A 27,894-nucleotide genomic window follows, 5' to 3' on the forward strand; every position below is an offset into this window, starting at 1 on the left:
CATCCTTCAATTTGCTTTTTGTTTGCCATGATGATTTTGAGAACTTTCTAGTCCTTTTAAAGTTCAAATTATGACCAAATTCCAAAGTTAAAGAACAGATATGAGTTATGGCATTTTTTTTTGATGTGTTATTCTTGTTTTGGTTTTTGTTTTGTTTTGTTTTGTTTTGTGTTTTTTTTAGGAAAACCTGGTTGCATTAATATGCTTGGCATCTTGGTCATGGCTACCTACAGTAACTAGTACAACAGACTACTTTCCTTTTAAATAGTTGGTTTTGGCCATTTAAAATCTTGTGGTAACTTATGCAGCACTCAGTGTGACTCCATGTGGTATAATTCTGAAATCTTAATTTTAAAAAGTTTTAGGAAACTACATACTGGAAAAACCTACATTAAAGAACAGTATTATAGTATTAGGCACTCAAAACAGGAACAAGGTTTACCTTTTCCATCTGAATTCACCCCCTTTGTTCAGAGTATCTGTACATGTAATTGTATATTTTTGCATTTACAGGACTCTGGGCTTACTCAATGCAGAGGAAAAACAAAGAGGAGTCCTTTGTGAGTCTCAGGTATGTTATTTTGAGGTTATATCTTTGGGTTGAATCCTGGGAGTTCACAAGTTCCAGCACTAGTTCTGACACTCATTTCTGTCTGTTCCTGAATGAGATCTGTAAGGCTTATCAGTGAGCAAATAAAAAATGCATGGGGCAATCTCGATCCTCACATTTCCTCACAGGCAAGCTCTTGACTTCATTTTTAATGTAATGCTCTTTAAATGTAGAGACTGTGTGCATGTGTAATAGAAAAACACATCCTGTTAGATCGATGGAATACAGGGGCAAACGTGCCTCTATAAACCATGGCGCAAATGAAGATGTGTGACCTGACTATCTGAGTGCTCTCTTTTATGGCCATGATACCATATATTTAAAGATATAGTTTAGTGTGAATCCAGATCTCTTGAATTAGCCTAGGATCATATTTCCTGGTTTCTAGTGATTACAATTTAGTAACATATGGTGCTGAAAGTAAATCAGATTACGTAGATCATTTAACCCAATACAGGTTAACTTAGAGGTGAAGTCCCTTATAAGTCCTGATTCTGATATTTTTATACTAATTCCTATAATGACAAAATTAATTGTTATTCCATTGAATGTGATCTTCTCTTCATTAACTTTGGTGTGCCTTCATGCTTATATTCATAACTGAATAAAGGTCATGATTTTGTCAGCTCTGCCCTGACAGAATTTGACCTGATGGTTTCAGAGACTGAAAACTATCAGGTCACCATTTCCCCTGATGGCATTGGGGCCAACCGCCCAGTAACATTGGTTATAGTGCCTCTGTTCTGAACCTATGAAAGTTTAAAACAACCGAGGCCCTGTCATTGCCACTACGGCATGTACTGAACCTTGCTGTGGGTGGCAGGAAGAGTAGCATGGCTGGGAAGTCTCTCTTGGCTCCCTCATGCAAAGCTGGCTGTTCCTCTTCTAAGGAGCACTGAGTCAAAGTTAGACCAGACAAGATTTCGGAGCTTAGTCATTGAACTTAAAGTGTATGGGATTTGATACTGCTCAAGGAAAACATACTTTTGTCAGCCCAATTGAACTGCTTTTCATACTGAAACCCAAATATTTATATAATTTTGGTTAGTTTCTCTATCTTATTAGTTATTTTTAAAATTATGATATTTGAAACTCCTTACATTTGCTTTTCAGGTTGAAACCTAGGGTATAGAGTTGTTATGTTTTCAAGTTCTCTGCAGCCAAATGTATTAAAGAATGAAAAAATAAAATGAAAGCTCATCTTCACAAATATTTACTGGTCATTTAGGATGTATCACAGCTTTATTTGGCTATTACTATTTTTAATTAAGTTGGTAATGGAGTATTTTTCAGGGTCATCTACAAACTTCAGAAATAGTTGTGGTGGGTAAATCTGACTGTACCTTGGACAGAATCACTCTCCAAGACATTCACCTCCCCCAGGTCACTATAGGGGTACCGCAGCTGGCAGAGAGCAGGACGCTTGCCTTGGTCATAACCCAGGCTGTAAGTTCTTTATGAACTTTATGAACAAGAAGGGAATTGAGGTTACGCATCTCTCATGTGGGCTGTTACATTTGACACCAAATTCTAAGAAACTAGGATGAAAATAATCTTTTTATTGTTATGATCATAGTAGTGTATTATCTGCTGGAAATGGACCTGGAGAAGAGTCAACAAAGGATGTTTTCTATTTTGTTAGCTGGTTTTAATTTATCAGCTGCCAGTTTCAATGTATTTCTCTAACTAGTTTTTGGAAGAATATCTACCCCCTACCATTCAAATTCTGATGGGAGATGTGAGAATGTCCTTGTGTGTGTTCATAACATTTCCAGGCAGATCCAAAATGTTTGTTTAAAAAATAGAAAAATCCAGTCTTCAAAGTTCAGAAGAACTTTACTGTTCATACCGATGTGAAGAGATTTATCATGCCAATATTTGTTAATACCTCGGGGAAATTAATGCCTCTTAAATAATGGGATAAATGCTGAGCTTCAATGCCAACGTGCCTGTGGGTTACAACTGTTGGGTTTATGTTATAGTATGGTTCCAGGCAAAAAGGATTGTCTCTGCAAATGAGATAATTATGAGTCGTCAGCCCTGTTGCTGTCCCTGATACTAGCCGAGGATATTCCTGCGGCGGTGAAATGACAGCCGCCGGCACAGCTCTGCTGGGTGCCCTGCTACAGGCACACCAGGGTTGCGGGGTCTCTCACACGAGGCAGTGCTCATCATCACAGAAAGAGGTTTACATCCTCATTCACTCACACTCCTGTAATCCTGCTGGCCCACAAGAGTACAGAAAATGTAACTCTGGATTTCACAGAGTTTTGGAACTTATATTATTGCAAGTACAACAGCCGAGTGCCAGTGTGTATCACAGCGACCCTTACTCCAGACACCTTTTCTGCCGTAACAGGTACATCCATGGCACTCCCGGGGCAATCCTTAGAACAATGACATGAAAACTGAGCTTTTATTTTCTGCCAGTTTAGAGGGCTACTCGAACAAGACAGATGCAAGATGAGATTCTGAGTAGAATTGAAACAAGAAAACACACATTGTTTGCAAATATTGGGAGAACTTGTTTCCACTTTGCACGGAAATCCTCCAGCATAGTCATCCTGTGCTTCATGGAAACCTGCAGCAATAAAGGCAAGCAGGTGAAAATTTCAGATAAATCAATGGTTAGAGACCTATTTTGGTACTGACTTCTGATGGCACCAGATGTTGAGGCTGTGATTTATGATTTCATGATGGTTTTGATAGTTAAGCTTATGCTTTCAGTGAAACAATCTGATGGCTAGGAATCAGGCAATTTTTGTGGATTAATGTATTTTCAAAAAGACTCTGTATTACATTTACAGTGACACAAACTACTGGTGTTGGAGGAACTTAGAATTTTATTGCCAAGAAGCAGCAGTGAGGTCAGAGGGCAGTCCTGGCGCAACCAGCTCCCAGGAGGGATAGCTTTGTCAGGATATTGGTTGTTCCTGGTCATGGTCCTGGCCCGGGCTCATGGTCTGTTCTGCTTTCCATCACACAGCATCTTCAGTTATGCCAGTCCCTTGTTACTGCTTTCACAAGAATCCTGGTTTTGCCTTGAAAATCTATTTATTGGACAATCCTGAGCTCTTGCTTAAACTTCTTGTTATCAGGACAGTCTTGTAGCACTTTCTCCTCAAGAATGATTTATTTCCTCCTGAGTAGAAAGAAATAGCTTCTTGGTTCCTTCTCTAGGTGCCAAGATGGAGACATCTCCTAGCACAGGTTTGCTGCTTCTTCATGGTAGTCAGTGTTTCTGACCAATTCATAGCACTTTTGGATGAGTATTTTAGGAAAACACACTGCTTTTAGCTCTTTCAGTGCTCTAAAGTGGACAAAAATTAAACAGATAATGTGGATAATGTGCAGTTTATATGTTAGCTGCATGTAACAAGTAGAGAAGAAAGAAACTGACAGAAGGATAGGAAAGTAAAGCCCAGGGATTGTGGAAAAACGTGTATATAAGAACTTTAAGTATAACATGCAGATAAATTCTTTGTCACTGTCAGGATCAAAATTTGATCTGTCCTTTTACTATTAGATCCAGCTCAGGAAGAATATCTGTTCAGTGCCACCCTAGTTGTAACTGTATGAAAGACTTGACAATTTGATCACAAAGTAGTGGAGAGTGTTAACAACCACTTTTTGTAATTTTAAAATAGTTTTTTTCTACATGATCAACAGCAGTGCCTCAGACTGAGTTTCTACAGTAACCAACCTCATAGCATGGGGGCAAAAAGTATTTAAGGCTTGAACTGATCAAGAATTGGATTTTAAACACAATATTCTAGGAGGAAATTTGCCTGAAAATATTTCAGCGTTTGTGCATGAGTGTTTGGAAAACATGGAAAGGCGGAACAGTCCTCAAGTGTCCTGCCCTGATGCTAAATGAACATGACCTAAGACTTCTGATGAAACCCAGAAACAGTTATCAATTAGCATCAATTTCAGGAAGCATTATTGTATCGCGACATCTCAGAGTGCCTTTATAAAAGAACAACCTACAATAATTTAATAGCTCAGCCTGCTGTGCCAAATAAATGAGTCAAAGCAGGGGGAAAAAAAAGAGAAGGAGTATGAGCCGTAGTTTCACAATTGAACTAGCCTGCAGGAAAGTGTCAATTTACTTCCAGAGTATTTCTGCTAGGAGAGTGATGGGAGGGAGATGTCACTGTAAAGCTTGAGCTTGTCTGGGAAATTAAGAACACCTCGCTTTTTTATTCCCCATTTACAAGCACTGACTTTCATTCAGTTTTCAAAAGACCTTCTGACAAAGAAACCAAGTGAATGACGTGAATGTGTATTTTATGCATAGTGGAGCAGAAGTTAGCTGTTGGAAGAAGATGGTTGCTATAGGCTTGTATTCCTCATGTAAACTCAAGGGCAGATGGTTCACAGCCTGTGTTGGGCCTCTTTAGGGATGTGGAAATCAGGCTGGGCAGGAAGGGTTTAAGTTTTTTCTCCTTAAGTTTGAATTTCAAGTGGAAAATTTTAAATGCCTCCAATTTGATAGGCTTTTGCAGGGTTTGAGAGATGCTGCAGTTAGGTTATTTTTGTTTTCCATATGGTAGGCTATCTTTCCTGAATGAACTGTTTCCTCAATATACCATTGCTTTTCCATGTTGACCATAAAGGAGAACAGCTCCAGGAAGAATGGTGACTACATTAACATGACAGAGGTGATCACAGTAGCTGGAACACAGAAGACACCCATATTTAATCCTGTTCTCATCCGAATTGGCCAGTTTTTTCCAGGTGTGCTGTGTGTAAGCTACAATCCTCTGAAAACACATAAAACTGCTTAGCTTAAAAGCCTGGAAATCAAATGAAAAAATTATTCTGGTGACCTTACTTCTGTTCCTTGTATGACGAACATGATGGCATCTAAAACCAGTTCTAGTGTGCTGGAGCAGAGCCTGAAGCTGGCAGAAGAGTATGGCTTTGGCTTCAGTTGCTGAGATGCCAGAAGAGATTGTAAGTCCTTGAAATTCTTCCAAGAAGTCACTTTGTCCTGGATGAAAACTGGCATTTATCAGTGCAGATGATAGTGGTGTATTTTAGATGGCATCAATATTGATTTGTATACTGCACGAGCTTTTAAATATGATTTAAGATAAAGCTTAGCTTAACGTAAGACATTTCTCCACAAAGCATTGATTTAATGTTAATGTTTTATATGTTGCTTTCTTTGCTATAGACTTTCCTCTGGTTTATGGAGACTCCCCAAGTTCGCTTCTCAATTCCCTCTTTCAGGCACTTGCAAAAGCCCCACAAACACTTGACACGTAAATATTCAAAAGTTTAACTTATACTACCTGACAGGCAGCTTCAAAAACAATTGGTGGTCATTAGTGGTCATCTCAAATTCATTATTACCCTTCCAGGTGCTTGGACTTGGCTTACTGTTTTCCCAAGCCTTATGAAGACCACGGGAAGAAGATCTAACTTGATGAAGATCTAACGGAAAAGTTAAAATAGGTTAGTTCTTTTACCATTCCTATAGGGTAATTTCTTGTACTTTACCTCTTAAAGTGCTGGGTATTGTAAGAAGAGCCCTTACTAGTCTAGAGAGAGAATTTCCTATTTGGCTTCAATTTAAGTAATTTATAGCAATTCTTGCTAGGCGCAATGGCACTGAGTATCAATCTACTCTGTGTATCTACTTGACCTTGCTTGGGCGTTTCAGAGTGTGAAGGCTGGGGAAAGACGAACGCTGTAGCTGCTGATCTGCGTCTGAATCCTGACGACCAGATCTCTGGAGCAGCGCTGTACGGAAGCAACATCAGCTTTCGGGAGAGGAGTAGAAAATATTTCCGCGGCAGGTTGAAGATGCCCTGACAGGAGAGGGCAAGGTAGAGGGGCAGGGTTTGTTTCAGCCGGGACTCGCTGTGGCCCCTCCAGAGCCTGCGCGGGCGCGGTGCCCGCGGGTGTTGCGGGGCTGTGCCCGCCCCGTCCCGGGGCTACCCGCGGGTCCGGCGCGGCTGCGGTAGCCGGGGCAGGGCGAGGGCGGGCCGGGCGCTGCGGCGGGGCCGCCGGGCGGAGGCAGGGCCGGCAGCGGCGCAGCGGGTGCTCTGGGCGGTGTTTGTGAGCGGCGGCTTTTTCGGAGTGCTTTTCACGGCGAGCCCGACCTGCTAAAGCGTATTTCTGCTTTGGCTTGGTTAGATTTCCCACGCCCCCTCCCGCTTGCGGTTTAAAAGTGGCGTTTCGCCGCTCAGCGGGACGCGTCCGTTCGGGTTACTTTGGTTGCCTGCCAGGTAGCGCACATCTTTTACAGCATCCTCATACCATCAAGCAAAAATTGTCTCCTCTCCCAAGGATTAATTATTCAACACGTTTAATGTTGTTTCGGCTGACGGGGAAGGCGGCCACTCGGGTACATCCTGCTGCCGCAGCGCCTGTCCCCGCTTTGTCTCGCACCTGGTGTGTTTGCGCGGCTCGCCGGTCTTCCTCCCCCCAAGCCGCCGCCTCCCGCTCCTCCCGCCGCTCCTGCCCGCGGGGCCGGGGGACGCGGGCGGGTGCCCCGGGACGCGGCGGTGCCGCCACCCCCGCCCGGCCCCGCACCTTGCCCGCGGGGTGCGCGGGGCGGGGCCGCCGCTGCGCCCCCTCGGCGGCGGCTCCGCGGGCGGGGCGGGGCGGGGGCTGCCCGCCGGGCGGGGCGGCCCGGGCAGAGCGGCCCGGCGGCCGCGGAGGAGGGGCCGGGGGCTGGCCGGAGCCGGGCGGTGCCGCCGCCCGGGCAGCGCGGGGGGCTCGGAGGCAGGCGCGGCGGAGCGGGAGCTGCGGTGGTGACTTCGATTCTCCCCGCAGAGCCCGAGAGGCGCCGGCACCGCTGAGGGGACGAGGCGCTTTTTTCCCGGCCGGTGGCGGCGGGGCGGCACCGGACCCAGGAGGACCGAGGGAAGGACCGGCGGAGAAGCAACCCGGCGCGGCCGTCCCGTCCTTTCTCGGCTCCGTGCGTCCCATCGCGGCCCGCTGCCGCCGGCCCGGGCCATGGGCCGGCCCGACTGAGAGCCCGCGGACCGTCCGGCAGCCCGGCCGGTGCTGCCCGGAGCGCCGAGGCGGGGCCGCAGCAGCGCGGGGAAGATGCGCTCGGCGGCGCGGACAGCCGGGTTCCTCCTGCTCTGCGGGGGTAAGTACCGCCGAGCCCGGCCCCCCGGGAACTTTGCGGAGCTCAGGTGATGGGTGCTGCCAGCGGCTCGCTCCGGCTCCGAAAATCTTGCCACAAATACAGACAAGATATAAATAATCCTAATACGTTTTCTTCCTTTTTAAAAAGCTGAGTTAGAACAGATGTGAGTTTGCTTTTTTCTAAATTTATGATGTGAAAGGGAAAATATTAAAGTATATTCCCATTTTAAGTTTTTAAAACATGATTTCTTCTCTGTTATCCCTCTCCCACAGCTTTTTGTATCATCAGATAAAATGCGTTTTGGATTGGTAAATGAAAATGACCAGAATATGAAAAGTGATTGGATTGTAACTTAGATGATGCTATCCGCAGATGTCAAGTTTCTAAAGCAAACAGAAAATCCATTATATCTCTTTTTCTTCCATATGGCGTTGTTTGCTGATGGATTTCTGACGTTTGCATGAATAAATCAAAGTTGTATGCTAGAGAATGCAGTACAACCTTGCACACCAAAAATGCATTTATGATAAAAAGTAAAGCCCGAACCAGCCCAGTAGTTCACTAGTTGGTCTAACAGTGAGTAGAGTGCAATATTAATTATGCTCTTGTGATTCCCCATAGGAGTGTGATTTGTTCCTTCTTGTTATTATTTCAGATTAACTGTATTAATTCGCACCGTTTTAAACTACTTTCTGTACTTGCAGAAATTATAAAGCTCCTGTTTTATTTTTAATTTTTTTTTCTTTAGTATGCTAAAATACTTTAATTTGCCCTTATTTTTTCTCTTCTTAATACATTATTGTTAAGGCCTGATCTTTGTAAAATTTCACTGGTAGTGAAATCTAGGATATATGGGGATAAAATGTGTAGGATATACTGCATCTAAACACTTAGTAAGAAAAATAAAGTGGGTTGTATCCCAAGACATTTCACTGTCAAGAGGAATTAGCCGTACTTGTATTGCTAATGGATGATCTATCATGCCTACTTTGCTTTTATCTTTGGCAAATCCATTTTCTTTAATGTTTTTGGCAGAATTAGGAGAAATGTAATTTACGTAAGTTCTTCAGCTTGAGGGGTATGTTTTCATTAGCCAAAATGATTCACATGCATTTGCTTGAAGATGATTTTCAGTGACTTCTGTTTAAGCTGGACAGATGAGCTTACTTCAATTCATGCTGTGATACCCCAGATTATTGCACATCCTGAACTAGCTGGTGTTAGGAACTCCGGAGCTGCTTTCTCATGAGACTTTTTTTTTCCTGCATCATTTCCCTTTCAGTTGGACCACCATTTGATTTTACTTTTAGTTGTACAACTTTACATGAATTTCATTCTGAAACTCTCAAATGGGAAAGGTGTTTTCTCCACTCAAGATAGATATCTAAACCTTTCTAAGTCACAGACCTCAGCAGTTGGAAATAGTTTCAAAGACTTCTTATTATTACATGTAGCCACAAATTGTTAACTTTTGGATCTGCCCTTAGTTTGGAGGAATAATACAGAAGCTAATTTATTTGAGTAGGGTAGGCTGCCAAGTAGACATTTTTGGATACTGCTTGCTTATAATTGTAAATATTTTGCTTATGCTCTCAGCTCTGACTGCCGAAGCTTAATACTTGATTCCCCTTAGTTTCTACTAAAACTATGGGGAAGAAAAGTTATATACATTTATGTCCACACTTTAGGGTAATTGTATTCATAGTTATTTCAAGAAGTCCGGTGTATTAGTAGCGTTGGTGTGAGACGCACTGTTTCACATTGTTTAGATGTGTGACACTAATTTGCTTTTATGTAATAAAAGCTGAGACTACAACAGAGGTAGGATGAGGTGTTGTGTTTTGGAGGTACTAGCAAAATCCCTGTGTGCATAGAGTTCCAGTTTAGAAACACAGCTGTCTTAGGAGTGATGATGCATTCCCTTCACGGGGAATGCAGTGAAACTTCAGTGGGCTCCATCCCAGGGGAAAGCCAGGGATTCTTCAGTGGTAACTCTCATGCTCTTGCCAGGTGTTGTGCAGGAATCTCTCTCACCTGGGAAGACCTCATCATAGAGGATTCCCACCCAAAGTTAACCTGCAGTGCTACCCTTACACTTAATTGCTGTTGGTACATCTTTGGTGTATCTAAATGTGAGGCTTTGGAAAGCTTAAAACTGCCATAGTTGGTAAAACATGTGCTCCCAACAAACGCAGAGCATTTTACTGAGTGAGCCGGCGTAATCAATCTGGTGAGTGTGCTGTTAGTTGAAAGGATTAGATTTGGTTATTTTGTATTGGTGGGCTTCAAAAAGCACACTGGACCATTTGTTCTGAAGCAGAAAGGTGCAGCCTTGGTGCTTTTGCACCACAGGCAATGTGTGAGTCTCTTGCAGGCGCTGTTCTTAACATGCAGTAGCCTGGAAGTAGCAAAATAAAAGGAATGTTTCTTCCCAAATTAAGGTTTCTTTCTCTTTTACCAATTGAAAGAAATGCAGGGTTTTATTGTGGAGTGTGCACATGTCTTTTGAAAAAGTTTTACATCTTGTCAGTTGCAGGGCTTCAGGGTGTTTGCTTGTACATCATGGTGCATGGCTGTTTGGTGCTGGAGTTTTGGTTCATTTCTGAAAGCTCACTGATATCAGAGGAGGACCTTGTTCACTTAAATGTAGAAAAGAGTGCCTGTGGGAAAGACTTGGTAGGATTGTCTTGTCTGCAAGGTAGTTTTTGTTATTAGAGGGAATACTTTTGAAGAGATAATTTCAGTGAATAAAGCAAAGTTTGTAAGCATTACACATGCATATTTTGTAAAATTGGAAGGGAAACGGTCTCATGGAAATAATATGGATCCTACTTCAACAATGTGCTCTTGAATATAGATGATTCAAACTTTTTTTCTACTTTATTGACTGTGATATAAAACTACTGATGAATGTACTAGTTCTGATACTCATTTATGGACTGTTTGGGATCAATTCTTACAGTACATTTCCATGCTGCTAGGACTGCTGCTAATATTTTGACTGGTTACAATTTACAGCAAGTCCAGGCTCAACTCATGCATCCAGATCAAGGACAGACTAACTTCAGAAACCAGCTGTAAATATTGACATTCTTCTCCCTCAAGTGTGGATATTTCACAAAATATTTGTATTTCATGATAGAAAATGCATGCTTTCTCTAGGAAAAGAACACCTATGTGATTCTGCCAAATAAAAGATCTCCTGTGCACTCATACCTTTAGATCAAACCAGTGCTGATCAGATCAAATGGTGGAGCACAGACCATTGGCTTGAGTCAGGAAGTGGGCTAAGACAGACATAATTGGTGTGCCTGGTTTTTTTAAGCTGTGGTCTGGTCAGACAATATATGCGGTCAGACAGTATATGATCCGGATTTTACATTGTAAAATAAAAATTCTTTTGTTTTATTATAACCCTGACTGTGGGCAAAGGGTGAAGGGAATCTGTGGAGGAACATGAGCGGCACTTGATTAGATCTTATGTGTCTTCATTGGGGAGGATCAAACAGTTATGTGGGAATTTCAAACCCTGCTGCTCTTTTTGGTAGGAAAAGAGTATTAATCATGACGCTTTGGTTCCTTCCTACTTTGTTATTTTTCTCTGCCCAGAGGTTCATCATCTTACCTTCTGGCTCTTCCCCAGGCACCTCACGGCCCACTGGTGGCACTTGTTCTCTCTCAGGTCACCTGCTGTGGCCTGCATTGGACCGTGAAACTGCTGCTTCAGTTGCACAGCACTCACTGGGATTCATCCCAGTGCTCCCGCGAGCTACCGAGGAAGGTGCCTGGGCCCTCTGTGGCCCTCTAGGCTTCATGTCTCCCTCATTTTATTCCCATTCTCAGGTCCTTCACCTTTCAGTTTCTTCACAAGTGAAATTTTGCAATGAAGTTCACCTCCTGCAGCATTCTCCATTTCATAGAAAGTAATTTACTGTGTTGGGGTTTTTTAATTTATGCTAATAGGATCCATATTTGTGTTATATTTAGCTCCCTGTACTTTTCATTGTTATGTGCCGCCTTCTCAGGATGTCAGTCAGGGCAGTATGTGCTATTGGCTTGATTATTTCTGCCAGTCAGTTAGTTGGAGTCTTGGTCTTTGGCTTCATTCAAGGGTTTTGTTACTATCATAGAGACAGTATGAAGGAAATGAATACGAAGATAACAAAAAGCCAGCATTTTAATGCTTAAAGCTCATTTGTTAGTCTTTGATTAACAGTTAAGATTTCTCGTAGCATTAACATCAGCAGTCAGTCTGTACAACAGTGTGGGTTCAGCACCTGAATGCAAGATGCCTATTTGGTAGCATGCCCACCATCAGTTTTCCATCTGTATGTCATGTCATAGTCTCTTACTTTTTTTTTTTTTTTTGCTGAAATGACAGACAGGGCTGGTGAAAACACATGTATTTTGTTAACTTTCATTTCTTCCCTTGTTCCCCAATTTGGCCCCTGGCAGGAGGGAAAGGATTTGTTCACTTGTTGCTGTATTTTCATGCTTGGCTTTGCACTACTGGTCCTGCTCCTCCAGGCTGCTTTCTCTCCCATAAAGCAAACTAGCAAACACAAATATGCCATGGGTTGGAAAAAATCCACACTCTAGAAGCTTGGTGTTTTCTGGAGAGCCTTGTTGTGTAAAGGTCATTTAGTGCCTGTCTGCGGTGAGGAGAGGGTTTGCTTTGTTCAGACGTTGGCATGCTTTCCGGCAGAGCCGTAAGTGGTGCCAGCTGGTGATGGACTGCAATTGTCTCTTGGTTTTGAAATGTAAAAAATTGCCTGACAATGCTTATTGGGTGTGGGTGTTTGTATCAGGAACATTGCAAAACCTACCTGAACACAGGTGGCTGTTGCCTACAGGAGCAGGTTAAGATCATCTTCTTCTAGGATTGAGGCACATTCATGCTGCGGTCTGTTCTTAGCTCTTACTTTCTACTTTTGTTTGGTTTGGCAGAAGCAAAGCTTAAAAATTCTCCAAAATGTTTTAAAGAAACTTTGGAATTGTTTATTCTCCAGATGATTTTTTTTTTCTTTTTTTTGTAACTGTCTTACGTTTTGGAAAGCAAGTAACTGAAGCATTGCAAAGATAAGTACAGCGATTACTGCGGGAGAAGGATAGATTTGAGGCTTGCATATTAGTTTGGTTAGATCAGGATTCAAATTCACTTAACAGCTGTGCTACACATTTTCTCGTTGTCTCACACTCTCTCTCTTAGTTTTCTGTAAAGTACCACCATGAATTACTTTATCCTTGGAATATCACATGCATTGTCAATTGACTAACATAGTTCCAAACTGGGGTATACTGGAGCTGGTGCAAAGTAGGGAAAACACAATGGGAAACCTTACAGAATCCCTAGAGTGATAATGCATCAATGAAAAATGGCATCAGAGAAGATGTAGAATAAATTCTATTCAAAGGCTTTATTTTTACAATGTGATTTTTTCTTTCATCGATGAGATATGTTGAGATACTCCAAAATGTTTTGGCAAAGTCATTAGGAGCCTTCTGACAAGTTTTCATGTAGATATGTTGCTAGTTAATAAGGTTATTAAGAAAGTTTTTGTTAATCAAGTAGTAAGTCAGATGAGGTGTGAATAACCAGATGGATTTTGCTCCTTTGGGAGCTCAGGGGTTTTTTAAAATTTATCTGAAGCGATCTCTTTTTTCCCTACATGACAAGAACACAAAACTGGTTTTCTTAAAGATTACTTCATAAAAATAGCTAAAGAGTTTCAGATTTCTGGATCTTGAAATGAGACCATAAACATAGTAGGCACATTTTAACCTAAGAGATGCTCTGTAAATCTGATGAAACGAAGATGATCATCAGCGCTTTAGAGCCTAAGGGAAAATTATAGTGATCGCAGTCAAAAAAGGGAATTGGAAACTTTGCTGGGGTAATAGTGCCAGAAATGTTGTTTGACTAAGTTACTTTAGAAATTTGGCTGATTGTAAATCAGGTGATTGTAAAAAGAAAATGGATATATTACTCCTAATGGCTGTCTAATGGCTTTTCAGTGTATGCATTTAGAAAACTAATTAAACAATATATTTAACTGACATAACAAAGTTAATTGTGTTGCTGTAATGGGTGGTTGGTTTTTGTTGGTTTTTTTTTTTTAGTGTCCATTATGGCTTTTTTCTAAGTGAGACAAATTTCAGTCTCAGATAATAAAATTAAATCTAGCTTTTTCTCCTAATTCAGCGGCACCAAGTTTTCTGATATGGACAGTTCCATTATCTGTTCTTTTCACTTGTGAAATGGAAAAACTCATATTGACATGAGTAGACCAGAATTTCATATATCTCTGAAGCCCCTTAAAGGCTAGTTTTGCCACTGAATTAGAGCAGGCATCCAATAGTCCTGTTAGTGCCATTCTAAAAGTGTCTTGGAGATGAGACTTAAATCTCGCAGTGTCTTAAAGACACAAATAATGGTTTCTCTGGATTTGGTAAGAGTAGAAGCATAATTGTGGGTAGTTCTTTACCATTCCTGCATAAAGAGCAGATACTTTCAGTTTGGCCCCAACAAGGATGATGCAGAGAAGCTTCCTTTGATTGTCTTAAGAGGTGATTCTTCTACATTGGTTGGCTTCTGGAGCTTTTTGTCTTTGTTGATGAGATGCCCTTCCATACCCTATTATCTTAAAGTAGACACTGAAAAGTATTTCTATGCAAAGAGAAGGATGTAAAAAATATCAGTGGTTCACAAGATGTTGGTGAGAATGGATTAGATTCTCTAGGTTCTCTTTCCACTCTCTGCCACTGCGTTGCTTAAAAATTACCTCTCATGTTAAAAGTAGCTCTGTATGTTGCTGCTGTGCTTTTGGGAGGAAGGTACTGACTGCCACTGTTCCTGATGTTTGGTCAAGAAGGGGAGTAATAATTTGGATTAATGCAAATAAAATGTAGCATAAAGTCAAAGAAAATTATGTCTATTTGGATAGCAATACCCAGTATAGAATGATTAATACGTATGTTTATGGCAGTCAGTCATCTCAGAAGACCAGAGAGTTTGAAATGTATATGTACTCTAGGGCAGCAATCAAGCTTTCTTTTACACAGAATAAAAGCAGACACTAGGAAATTGTATGAACACATTTATATTGCCAGATTGTGGTGTGCAAGACTGTAAGTCAAAAGTGTGCTGTTCATGAAATCTAAATAACAGCAAGGGGAAAAGAAAGAATCCAAAGAACTCTCATCTAGAAGAGGCTTAAAGTTTTGATTTTACTAGGAAAATAAGTTTATTTTCCAGGGGAAAAGAAATCAAAAATTAAAATTGGGAGTAGTGGAATAAGAGTTGATTTGGGTGGAGGGCATTGGCTGTCATGTGAAATTGCACTGTGATGACTGGGAAGTTCCAACAGGACCTTTGGAGAAAGTATTCAGTGCTGATTATTAACAACAACAAAGTGCTGCTTTGGCACCTACAGTGAGAAGTCATAATTTCGTAAAGCACTTGAGTGGAGCCTTCTCACATCTCTGAAGTACTTAGGCATGTGCTTAGTTTTATCCCATATCCGCAAAGCATTTTAGACTGGGACTGCTGCATCAATGCCCCGTGAAGAATTGCGCAGCAGTTCCCGGAGTTAAAACTCTCTGGCAGTACATTCAAGGTGCCAGATTTCTCTTGGCTCCCATTTCACGTCAAGTTCCCCTTTCCTGGTGTGTGCTGTCTGACAACTGAAACGGCTGCGAGGTGCAGGATTTCCTGTTGTGGGACCAACACACTACAAGTCAAAATAATGTCTCAGATTCTTTTAATGCGTGGAGAATACCAAGATTCATCTAGTTTGGAAGCTGCACGTCTTACTGCTCAGACGTAGGTGGGGCTGGCTTGCACAGAGCTAGGTATTGCCTTAGTTTACAATATCGAGGCTAGGTTGTTTAGAGCTGGTTTGGATGTCTTTGTCCTCCCTTGTCACCTGAGGTTTAAGTACAATGATCCTGACCACTTGCTCAGTGTGACTAAGATACATATCTGAGATACTTTTCACTGACAGCATGAACAAAGTTCTCTGTGTGTGTATATATAGAGAGAGTAATTAATTTGACTGGATAGTTTTAATGAGTAGCCTTATTAGTCTAACTTCCCTCAGACCAGGGGCGATGCCCTTACACCTTTCTGTAGGACCGTTGTTTCCCTGGGCTGTAGGTGTTTGGCAACAGCTTCTGGTGCTACCTTAGCTCCCTTGTGCTACCTTTGAAGTGTGAGTTAGGTATTGGGTGCCCCATTTGCATTTTGATAGTCACAGTGTCTTTGGAGAGAAACACAGAAACAAATATTAAAAAAAAAAATATGATTGTCTGTTACTGCTTTTCAGCAATTCTGGGTAGAGCTTTCTCTAGTTGAGCTTGTGGATGCCAATGAAGTAAAAAGGACTGAGGAAGATGATCTGCATAAAATGGCTCATCCCAATTGCAATTATGAAACAAAAAAAGCAATGGGAATGTTTAGATTTTGGGTTTGAGCATACATGTTTTAAAGTAATGAAGGGGAAACAATATGGCTGTAATATAAATTTTATTGCACATTTCAATTCAGCATTGCTGACATGCTCTAGATGAGAAGGCATTTTAAACAGTTTTATTGCTTTGGTAAACTTTTGCCTTTGTGAAGATTAGAAAAGTTGTCCTGAATTGCTTTGCTAAGGACTTTTTGGCTAGTGAGAGAGTTTATAACATATATTTTCCAGACTTCTTTTTACTTAAAAAAGGAGACTTTAAAAGTTAGTTTCTGTAAATTTAACAACAAACAGGATCATCTTAAGAGACTGCGACAGATCACCCTTAAAAGCTCTGTGAAAACCAGAAACATTTATAATATTATTTTTTCTTACTGAGGCATTGAAGGCATTGAGAGCCTGCTGTTGGAAAAAGGGTCTTTTTTTAACTATTTATTTTCTTAGATTCTAGTCTGATAAAATTTGAAATGAAGGTTGGACCAAAGGTTTTAGGGCAGTAAATGCCTAACGAAAATAAGCAGTAGTAGAAAGCCCAAGGTTTTACTTATCTTTTTGATGCTCCCCTTCCACCTTTTTTTTTTTTCAATCTAGCTGCCATAGACTATTTTTATTTGTGTTTTTATAATTTTCCCAATAATTTCTTAAATCCTTGTTTCCCTGGCATCATGCAGCAGTTGGGTGTGAATTTTTTAGTTTATTGGAAAAATGTTGTCCTCTGTCTTTGCAAAGCCATTTTGGCATCATGGCAGAGCCATCCTAAATACCTGGCAATTAGAAAGCAAGGGGAAAAATCTGTACAAGTCTCTACTTTGGCCTTTCAGAATGTGTTTGTCCACAACACAACTTCCAGGAGACAATAAAGGAAATGTACATTATTTAAATATTTAGATTGGTCATAACAAACTCAGTTTAACTTGAATATAGTAGTTATATTTGTCAGTGTAATAAGACTGGTAGCAAAGACTTTTACTTATTTTGGTAGCAGGGAACTACAAGGATCTGTTGTCTGCAGTGATTGTGGAGTTTCTGTTAATTGAGAGTATCTTAAGAACAGGTGGGACGGCAGTGTACTGATGTTGGTTATGTTTAATCAATCCTACCTTGGATGAGTTGGATGACCTCTCTTGGAAACTTTTGACTTCATCTTCTTATGGTTTTGTGCTTAGGATGTAAGAAACAGGACAAATGCAGCCTGTGTATGTCTGCTGAAGTTAATGTCTGGTGTTTGGTCAATCAGGGCTCCTTACAAGATCACGATAACTTAGTCTGCAGTTAATGCAATTTGAGAGTTGGTATCAAAATACTTATATTGTTAATCATCAACAGCTGAATAGACAGGAGTTAGATGCCTTTGATGTCAAGGCGAGCTTCTCGTATCCCCAGGGATGTATTTGATATGTGATGGTCTTTGTCTTCTCAAAAATCAATTTCTAATTCCATGCTCAGCATTCTCAAATCCCAGGGAATGAGTTGGGGACCTCATGCTGGCACTGAGCATTTCCAATTAAGGCCTTGAAAAAGTCTGTATACATAGGGCCTAACCTTGTCACCCAGAAGAGCAGAGAGTGCTGCTTTCTTCAGATAAAAAATGAAAACACATTGGAGTGATGATGTTTGTTGAAGTAGGCACAGGATTTGAGGATCCATTTTCTTAAGAGTTAAACTGGATTTATGGTTTGGTAGGCAGCTCTTGTGAAATGAGAATTTAATGATAGCAGAGAGAGCATGAAAAAAATTAGCATTGGGATTATAACTCTACTGTCAATATTTTCCAGCCTGAATCCTAAATTGCAATTGCCGGGACCATTTATCTGTCTTTGACTTCTGCTGCTGAACTCTCCCTTTTATCAGTGCAATGCTTTGTTAGATGTTAATCTTTGAAGAACTGCAGCTTGTATTTTTCTGCTGTTGATTCTGTTCTACAGTTAGCATCTTCTACTGCATTCGTTATAGTTTCGCATTTTCAGTTTAAATGTTTATGTTTAAATATGCTTAATTTAAAATGGGGTTTGGGACATGAGCTACTTAACTACTGTTGGTTGGCAGCACTGGTCTCATGGAGGAACTGATGATAAGGTGTTTTGTGAAACTCGAGGGGAATATGGTGCAATCCTATAATGTTATCCTATTTCCCATTCTTAGAAGATTTTTGTTTACCCTGTACATACCAGCATGACATAACAATAACTTTTATTCCACTTTGAAAGCAAGAAAGACACAGGAAATCACTATGAAGAGGAGAAAGACTATTGTTCCTCCTTTCCAAGGACTGAACTCAATCCTAGCTAGTCTTGATTTGAAGCAGAATTGTTACTTTGTCACCTTTGTTGGCATTTGGACAGAAAGCTACAGATGTGTGGAACTGCTATTGAAAATGAAATTGCACTGGGTATGTGATTATCTTTCCAAATGTCCTGATAGAGAGTGCAGACACTGTCACAGCATCTGTGATTGTTTAGACATGTGATTTTGTCTTGGAAGAAAGTTTTATTTGGATTTTTTTCTGCATTTAACTTTTGAATAGCTTGTGAGTCCAGTCGGTCTCACAATAGAATGAAAACATTGAGCCTTAGCTCTTTCTGCATTCATTAAAAAGATAGGAAGGAGCATTATTTTCACAGAGGTGATTCAGAGAAACTGAAAAACCTCATTTTTCCCTTTTCACAACAGATAACTCTTTCTAATAGCTTTAATTACGACTGCCCTTAGATACTGCCAGATAGTGGGTGTAGATCTGGGATCAGGGAGTATATTGCCAAAATGGTAACAACTCTGAAGTCTTTTATGCAAAGGCTTGCCTGTACCTTCTTTTATTAAATGTCAACGTGGACTTAGGGTTGACCAGAGTTCCAAAATATAACCTTGAAGGAATGAGCTTAAAAAAAATTGTCAATGCGATAAGAAATTAAACTAATAAAAAACCACAATGAAATTAATTCAGGTGCTGCACTTCAGCTTCTGTACCTGTTTTACTTGCCTCGGAAAATTTCAATAAAGTGGGTGTTAAAATGCTTGTTTCTTTTCTGTTCCTAATACCAATTTTACTGCATGAGGGAGAACAGACTGAAGCTTAAAAAACCAGGAAACTGTCAATACAAAAAAGCAGAATGGGCAAGATTTTCATATAATGGTTCGCTTGTATGTTTAATGATGTCATAGTCCTTTTTAGCATTACTTAATGAAGACAGATTTCTCACCTAGATTTCAACCTGTGGGCTGTAAAATAATTAAAACAAGAATGATATTGTCACTATTAATAGTGGGGTTTTTTTTCTTTTAAAGATGCTATACTTGCTTCTGAGAGCACAGTGTTTCTATTCCTTTTGCTGTGGTAACTTTTCCCAACATCAAGTTATGAAAGACACATTTGGTGACAACTTCCAGAGTTTGCAAATCACTTTGGAATAAAAACTGTGAAAGTGAGGGATTGTTCCTTTTATCTCAATGAGACATTAACACTGAAGTCTTAAAGTCAGTTAAGTGTGGTCATTAGCAGCTTTCTAGTTGCTGATGTTTCTCTAGAGCTGTCTGGGTAAACGAGTTATCCATTTGGATTGTTGTGGGAACAAATGGCCAGTGATGGGCATCAGGATCACTGCCATAGTTTGGTCAGTATTTAACAAGGGTCTTCAAGCCGTATTCAGAAATCACCTAGCAATCCTACCAATGGAGTATTGCACAGAAATTTTGCATGGGCTCTCTGTTTTAAGTATATATGGGTGGTTTTTAATAACGAGATGTTGTATGGTGATACATGAAGTGTGACATAAAACGAGTACACTGGAAATTAAATAAGCCACATGGACTGTTTTGCTGATTTGATCTCCCTAAATAATGTTCCGGTTATTTTGCAAATGCTGGTGGAGAATCAGGTGCATTTAAGGCACTTCGCATTTTTGCATTTTTAAGAGTCGGTGTTTCTCATCATGAAATTAAGAGTCAACTTACTGTCAAGTACACAGATAAATATATACCACTTTATTTGGGTTTACTCTTTCTGGAGTGGTACTTCTCAAACCATGGTTTACTTCAGTACATGATTGACAGGTGGTGGTGTGGTCTTTGTCTCAGTGTCAGTGTTTCTTTATTGTGCCTCTGACAGCTGAATATCCACGGGTAAATGTGTTACCTTTTGATCACTGGTTGTTGAACTGTAGGTTTCTGATGGACTTTTAGCCATAGTAGAGACCTGAGAAGCCTTACTAAACAACTGTTTCAGTAGTGCTTGCAGTTAAAGCCTTGATGATAAACATGCATTTGGTCCTGAAAAGAGGATGAGGATTGAGGGACATAGTGATACAAAATGCTGGGAACCCCTCTTGTAGATGACAATATTCCATAACAAAGCTTTTGTTAAACAGTTTTGAATTTTGAATACACAGTTGCTCCTTCTCTCTCTTTTTTTTTTTTTTTTGAGAGGGGTTTGGTTTTGTGTGGAAACAACTTAATTATATATATATATATGTCTATATGTGTGTAAAAGTAACAAGCCAGGCAAAGAAAAAAGTCAAAGCAAAGAAAGCTTCTGACTGTCAACTTGAGGGCATTTGCTGCTATTCTTAAGGCACAGAAAAGAACTTGTGACTTTCTGAAACAACGGACATTTTTGTTAAAGGAGGATTAAAAATATGTTTAAAAATAAGTTTAGAATCAAGCCTTTGTCTGCACCTGTCAGGTTACTTGGTTTGTTTAAATATGGAAGTTGTAAAGTCAGGATTTTCTGCTGGATCTGTAAGGTGAGGATTTCCTCTTCATACACTTAGGCCTGTCAGATTTGCTCTGGGCACTGATTTCATACTTAATCTATTGTATTGTAGCAGTGGTTGATGAACACCTATTCCTGTCAGCAAAGCTGGATACATTTGTCAAGGGAGAAAGTGAGAAACTGCTGTTTTGCATCACACTGTCACATCTCCCAGCACTTGTGGTATTAAGCCCTGCTTCCCTCACACTCGGTATGCAGAATGAATGAGGCTGTTTTAGTATGACTTCTGTTTTTATAGTTAGCTGAACTTTGAAATTGTCTCCTAAATCATCCTTGCCAATAGCATTAACTACCCCTTTGCTGGTAGTCAGAGATTATTCTACAGTAAGTTAAAGGGTAACTCATCTTCTTTTGTGATGACAGGAAACATGGAGGGATGTAAAAGATAATGGCTAATTCAAAGCAGAGCACTCCACTCTGCTTCTGGAAATCCATCAACCCCATTCAAACACGGATCTGAAATTTTGCAACAAACTTGGAAAGCTCTTTCCTTTTCGCTGCTTCAGTAAATTGTTATGTGGGGGAGGACAATGCAGATGCCCATGAATTATGATGCCTTTCATTACAAAGGGGTGAATTGCACATTAGCCTGGCATTCAAAAGTCTGGAGGCTTCAGCCACTATGCTTTTGCTGTTTCAGAAAAGGTAAAAGAGTGATGCAAAGTAGATAAATAATGTGGTATTAAAGAAAGGTCTTTATCCTTCCTTCTCCTTTTACAGAACCAAGCCTGAAAATAGATCATTTAAAAATGTACTCATGCAGAGATGAGTCATCTCAGCTGTATGGCTGGGCCAGGTAGTGAGCAACAGGGGCAGGTGGAGCAGAGGAACAGCAGGTGAATTGATCCTTGGGTAAACACCTGTGTTTGCTTTTTTAAAATTTTCTTCTTACAGACAGCTGCAGCAAGGGAACAAGAAAAATCTAATGTAATAACAAGCCATGGAAAGATATTTCAGAGAGTTACTTTTTTCAGAAACAAGCTGTATCTGGCTCTCTTCACATGGCAGTCCCATCCATACTTCCTGTTCATCACCTGGGGTTGCTTCTGCTGTGCAAAATCTTGCTGGTGTGGTTGACATCCAGGTTGTTGCTCCTGTCATTAGCTGCTTCAAAGAAATGACATTTTCTGCAGATGGAGGGGTGGGATCAAGCAAACATTCCTGCTAAGTCAAGAGCATTACCTTTTCATTTGCTGTGTTCTTCTGGAGCAAGGCATCTTGTAAGATCTTGAGCAAAACACATGAAAATTCAGGTTCAGACTATTTGCTCATGGGGTAACATGGACAGTGAAAAGACTGGGTGGAAACAGGAGCAATACACTTCCTACATGTTCTAAAAAACCTTAGGAAACACTAAGTCCAAGACAAATTTAAAGACAGCCCTGTGCTCTGGGAGGCTCAGTTTGGAGGGGAAAGACCAGATGCTTCTGTTACAGCCACTCTTAGAGTATAGAAATAATTTACTTAGGCAGCATTTAGGTATGGCAGTCAAAAGCACTGTAAAAAAATTATGAAGTAGATTGGTTTTGTTAGATTATGATTATAATTATTCACAACTCTTGATAGGTGTCATGTACTCTGAAGCATTTTTAATTTCCTGAGAACTGTGTAACTTAAGATATCTTTCTTCACCAGGCCATTTGATTTATTAGAAAACTGCAAGATCCATGTATTGCAGACTCTGTTAGTGATTGTTGTGCACCATTCCTGCTGTGAAGAAGTGGAAGCATGGTAGCTTGCATGTCTTAAATTGTCGTTGCACATTTTAGCGTGCTACATACATTATATATTTCTACATTAGCTCTGTCAGACATAAATAAAACAACGCTGTTCCTCCACAATCATTGTAGAGTAGGAGTTGCCTTACTGCAGTGCTTTTTCTTCCTACACTGCCACATGCAAAAGAGATTTATTGAAAACAGAGAAAACAACACTGATGAGAGAAACAGATTTACAGTGAAAGCCACTATCACAATATAGCTACACTGTTTAGCAAACACCTTATGGAAGACAATACAATGTGCCAGCAAGACTGCTTTTATTTTACAGTATTTCTTTACAAGCTAATAGAGTGCTTGATAAAATTAATCTTGTTATGATAGATGTATTGTCATTATAAGTAAATTTTACTAAATGAATTAATTAGTTTCATTTACTCTTTACAAAGTTGATATGTTACTTCAGAATCAAGCAGTTCTTTGGTGTCAGTGTGTTAAATTATTAAGGGGGGGGGAAATTAAATAAATAAATGAACTAGTAGGAGATAACATTGGCATCCACCAAAATGTTCAGATTTTGTCCAAACATTGACAAGCACTGCTGCCTTCAGAGGCCTTGGATCAATCCTTAAGACTCACACCCTTAAAAAAATATTAAAAATGCCTGAATGTTTGTATCCATAAGCTTATTATCCATGATAAATCAGGGAAGGATATTTTGCACAAAGTCAGCTATTATCTGAAAAGTTTATAGCTGTTTAATAGTTGGTATTATTTTGTTGCAAGGATGTACCTTTTTCCAGATAGTAGCCTTGCATGATTCTGACTTGTACGGTTCAGGTGCTTTTATTGGCAACTTTCATGATTTATGGCTTGCTGAGTGACATTTTATTTCCTATTCAAGGTAGTAACAGCTTAGAGTCTTCGATTAATCACTTTTATAAGTAAAACTGATGCACTGGCTATTTCTAGAGCAATATTCAGGCCAGGGTCCTTGAGAGATCCAAATTGCCAGGAAAACCATGTGGATGAACACAGCCTAGTGCATGCAGATATATATGAGCCAGAGAGGATTAAAGAAGGAGGCTGTAGCTGTAATGTCTAGACTAGCATTTGTGACTGCTAATACACTGCTAATATGGGTCTGTTTGAAAAAACAGAGGTGTTCAGAGGGAGCTTAAGGTCTATTATGAGTTTTCCTCCTGTGACAGAAATGAAATAACTTTGGATAGGATCAAGCTTTGTGGATTTCAGCTGCAAAACTCTCATTAAGTTTCATTTCACCTTTTGTGTTGGTTTTGAGACCCTGTCAGAATTTCATTTGGCACAGTAAGAGCAGTGAGTTCATTGAAGAAATACAGAGTTTTAAAAAGCATGATTGCTTTTACAGTCTGGTGGTGTATAGCCTGGCAGGACAAGTCCCTGAAACTGTAGTTCATATCCCTGCATTCATGATTAGATTTAATTTCTTAATAAAAACATTAAGTGTGGTTTAGGGAAAACATTGCAGTGAGATGATTAGTGGTGGAATGAAAATAGATGCTCTTACTGGAAATCAAGTGCCTTCCTCTGATTTTAAGGCACACAGTGATGAATATGCTGCTGCTAATGCATGTTTTTCACTCTTAGCCTTAGAGGTCGAAGAGCACTGAAGAGGCGTGGATATAAAAGCCTGAGGAAGAAAATTTGTGTAGGTATCTGAAGGAAGGTTTGTTCATACCTGGGAGAATAATGGCAAGTTGAATGAACAGGTTATTGTCAGAGCTTTTGCACATCAGGATTCTTTATGTAGAAAAGAATAACCTCCATGATCTCATGGGATTTTGGCTTCTGAGAGGGCAGCACACTGGCTTGTCAAGAAGAGCTTGACAGGCTGCAAGAGGACAAAATGTCAGATGAGGAGTTAGAAAAAATGGTTTCCTTTTCATTTCAGTTCTTGGCCAGATTTCTTCCACTTTACCCATTATTTCCTCCTCCAGTTTATGGCGATGGAGATCCAATATTGGAAAAGCTCTTTGTGGTCTGTGAATGGAAAAGTACTCTTAGTTCTAGTAACTAAATATTACAGTCTTCTTGTTTGCTATCCTCAAGTATTGCTGTAATTTTTTAACTATTTCAGTATAAAGGTTAGTGAAAAAACCTGTCTTTGTTTCTCTACAGAGAGATTTCTGATCAATTTCATCATGCGAGACACTGCAACATTGCGGGAATGGTGGGAGAAGATAAATGCTGTTAATCCAGTCTTTTGTTGGTTTAAGTAGGATTCTCTCTTGAGTATTGCCTCCATTTGGAAGAATCAGGCAGTATTTTTGCCTGTTGTAATATGGTGTTTGTTTAAAGGCAGAATTCCAAATGTATTTGTTGGCTTTTCTCCTGAAACATGACTGTAACAGGGACATGGATACCTTAGAGAGCTAAATATCCTGCAGTCTGGTTTGCTACTGATGTGCATACATAATTTCCACTGACAGTAATGGGAGTTACATGTGTACAGAAAACAAAACAGACCCTTAAAAAATGTTGGTCAAGTAATAAAAGCTAGTCTAAAGATAGGGTGGAAGTAGAGAGTGGGAGGGAGACTTTTTTTTTTAACTTACTTTGTCTTTAACTTATCCTCACCCCACTCATGTTAGCTTAATATTATTTTTATGGATTCCATCCTGATTTATTATGGCATGAGAGGCAAGACAACATCCATGTGAAATAGGTAAGCAGAAGATGGTTTTAAAATATATTTACTCCCTTTCCCGGCTCCCAGAGGAGTGAGAAGTTTCCCTGTGTAGTGGTGGTACCACAGAAGAGCCTGCTCTACTCATGTGCTGCTGAAACTCTTTTTTTTATTATGCAGCAAATTGTAGCATTGCCCCCGCAGAGCGGGCAGGGCTGCAGAGCCCCCCTGCCACTGAATTACTGCATCCCAGCAGCACCCAGCATCCAAAATGTAAAACTGGCTATCCCAGTGTGTTTATTGGGAACTCTGCTGTCCTTTGCATGCTCTGTTATTTTGAGCTCTGAAAATGAGAAACGTAACTTCTTTGTAGGCTGTCAGAATTTTGAGTGTTTTCCTTGAGCTTCATTGAGAAGGGAGAAGCAGATTCCTGGATAGTTAGACCTGGCACTCTGTAGTCTATCCCTTAATTAAATTCTCTGCAACCGGTGTGTTTTCATTGTTAATCAATGGACATTTGTCCTCAGAAGTAACTAACTCTGGGGAGTGTAAGAAAGGATAAAACTGTTCAAAACCCCAAATGTTACACAAAAGGCATAAAAATAAAATTGTCCTTTTCCATAATAACTGAGCATTATGGCATCTTAATAAAGGAGTACTAGAATATGTTCTCCTAATAAACCTCAGTAAAACTTCTAAAAATAACTACACAGATATATTCTAAGTTGATTACCAGTAATTGAACTGACTTAATGTAGTTGGATGATGTCATGTATAATATTCCTCTAAAGTAATTTCTGTAGACAAGCCATTTGAAGTCCTCTTGCAGGCAGCATAAACATCTTCATGTTGCTAAACTGAGCACTCGGACTAAAGCACTCAGCGGGAGAGCTCTGACATCTCTGTTTTATCTCGTTCCTTTGAGCAACTCTGGCTTGCCTGTTAGAGGCAGCTTTGCAATGACAAATATCTCATTCTTGTTTTAGTGAAAACCTGGAAACTCTGTAACAGTTTAGACCTGTTAGTTGTAGAATAAGAGAGGCTAAAGATGGAAAGGACATTTGAAAGTGTCTGGCTTCCAAGTTTCCCTGCAGTATGCATTTCCAGTGTTCTGTCCAGCTCCAGCCTGGCCGAGCAATGGGGACTGTTCCATGGCCTAATTCATCTCATTAGAAGGAAGCTTGGAAAATGATTTTCCTAGGTTTTGGTCTTGTTTTTGCCTTTGCTTATACATTTCCTTGTATATCGGCTCTTGTATTTTTATAGCCTTTTAAAGCTTTGTAGCTGGTTAATGCAGATAATATCTTGTTCCAAATTTGGTTAGCTTGGATTGTTGCTTTTGTGGAAATGGTTTAGTAGAGTTGCATATGGGGGTTTTTGGTCTGTAGGGTTTTGTTTTGCTTTATTTTTATTTTAATGGTTTTTTTTTATTGTTTGTTTCTTTTTTTGTTTGGGTTTGGGGTTTTTGGGGGAATTTTGGTGACTTTTTTTGATTAGCTGGTTGGTTTTTTTGTGTTTTGATTTATTTTCTGGGGCCCAACACATTCAAGTATTCAGGGTGTAAATGTGGATTCTACAGAAATAAATTGTGGTGTCCCTGCTCTAAGATTTTTCTGTTTACTGATCTAGCTTGGTTTAATTTAGAAGCACCTCCAAGTTTTTTTTCATCAGCTTTCTGTCTTACTGACAATCTCCTTCTTCATGCCCTGAGGTGCTCGGGTATCAGTCACTTTTGGGCACTTTTGTTTACTGAGGCACCAGTATATCAATTACTGAATAACCATTTTGCTGATACAATGGAGAAATTCAACTGTCCAACATTTGGTGCTCTGCTCTTTACCATATCTAAAGGCCTGGAGCAATACCTTGTGAGAAAATTTCATAATTTTGCTGGATTTTTTTCTAAAGCCACAAGATTTTTCTGTTGGTTTTTTGTTTGTTTGTTTGTCTATTTTTGTCCAGAGAGGTTGGTCAGTGAGTGATTCAGTAAAGCACTGATGTGCAAATCATGTCAAAAATTTGCACTAACCTCCTGAACCTGTCAAAGTGCCAAAGGCACTGTTAGTTACAATGCTGCCCTTAATCAAGAGGCCTGGCAAGGCCAGAACTGTAGCTTCTGTTCTTGCATTATTAAATATCAACAGCTAATAGCGTGCTTAGTTAGTACTAGTTGATTCTTTAAATGATAGCTTATGGGGGAGGAGCACATCCTGTGTATGAGGGGAAGAGTCATTAACTTCCCCTTGAATAATGGCATTTAGGAGCAGGCTTCAACATGCCCATGTTTTGCCCCTGCCCCTGTTAGCCTTTGAAGAGGAGATTTCCTCTTTCTCTTGGACATTGTTTTGCCAACTGTCCTGGGTTGACTGCCTGGAGCACTTAGCTCTGTTTCCCCAGAGGCCCTGTGACATGTTTTTCTGGCTCCTGCTGGAGCATGAACCTAGCTGGCTGAATGAGTATCCTTTTTAAAACCTCTGTTCTCTGTGCAGTTAAGTGACATGTCCGTTGTAACCTTTTGCAGAATCAGATGCATGCCTTGCAGGTTTGAGAGTTGCTG

The 27,894-nt window shown here is 40.2% G+C and overlaps 1 protein-coding gene across 3 annotated transcripts in view; it reads left to right on the top strand.

Moving 5' to 3' along the window:
* The first annotated feature begins 506 nt into the window (after positions 1-506).
* The window catches only part of RET (ret proto-oncogene), an 83,786-nt gene continuing 56,398 nt past the window's right edge, over positions 507-27,894 (top strand). For 2 of the 3 annotated variants that reach the window (XM_019286684.2, XM_010400922.3), the window contains exon 1: positions 7,325-7,721. In XM_019286684.2, the coding sequence (XP_019142229.2) occupies positions 7,676-7,721 (46 nt within the window). In that variant the 5' untranslated portion in view covers positions 7,325-7,675. Of the gene's footprint in view, positions 572-5,979; positions 6,074-6,281; positions 6,448-7,324; positions 7,722-27,894 lie in introns of those variants that run through there. The other variant, XM_039554300.1, reaches the window with a different exon arrangement.

This window comes from Corvus cornix, chromosome 6 (genome assembly GCF_000738735.6).
Source record: "Corvus cornix cornix isolate S_Up_H32 chromosome 6, ASM73873v5, whole genome shotgun sequence".
NCBI lineage: Eukaryota > Metazoa > Chordata > Aves > Passeriformes > Corvidae > Corvus > Corvus cornix.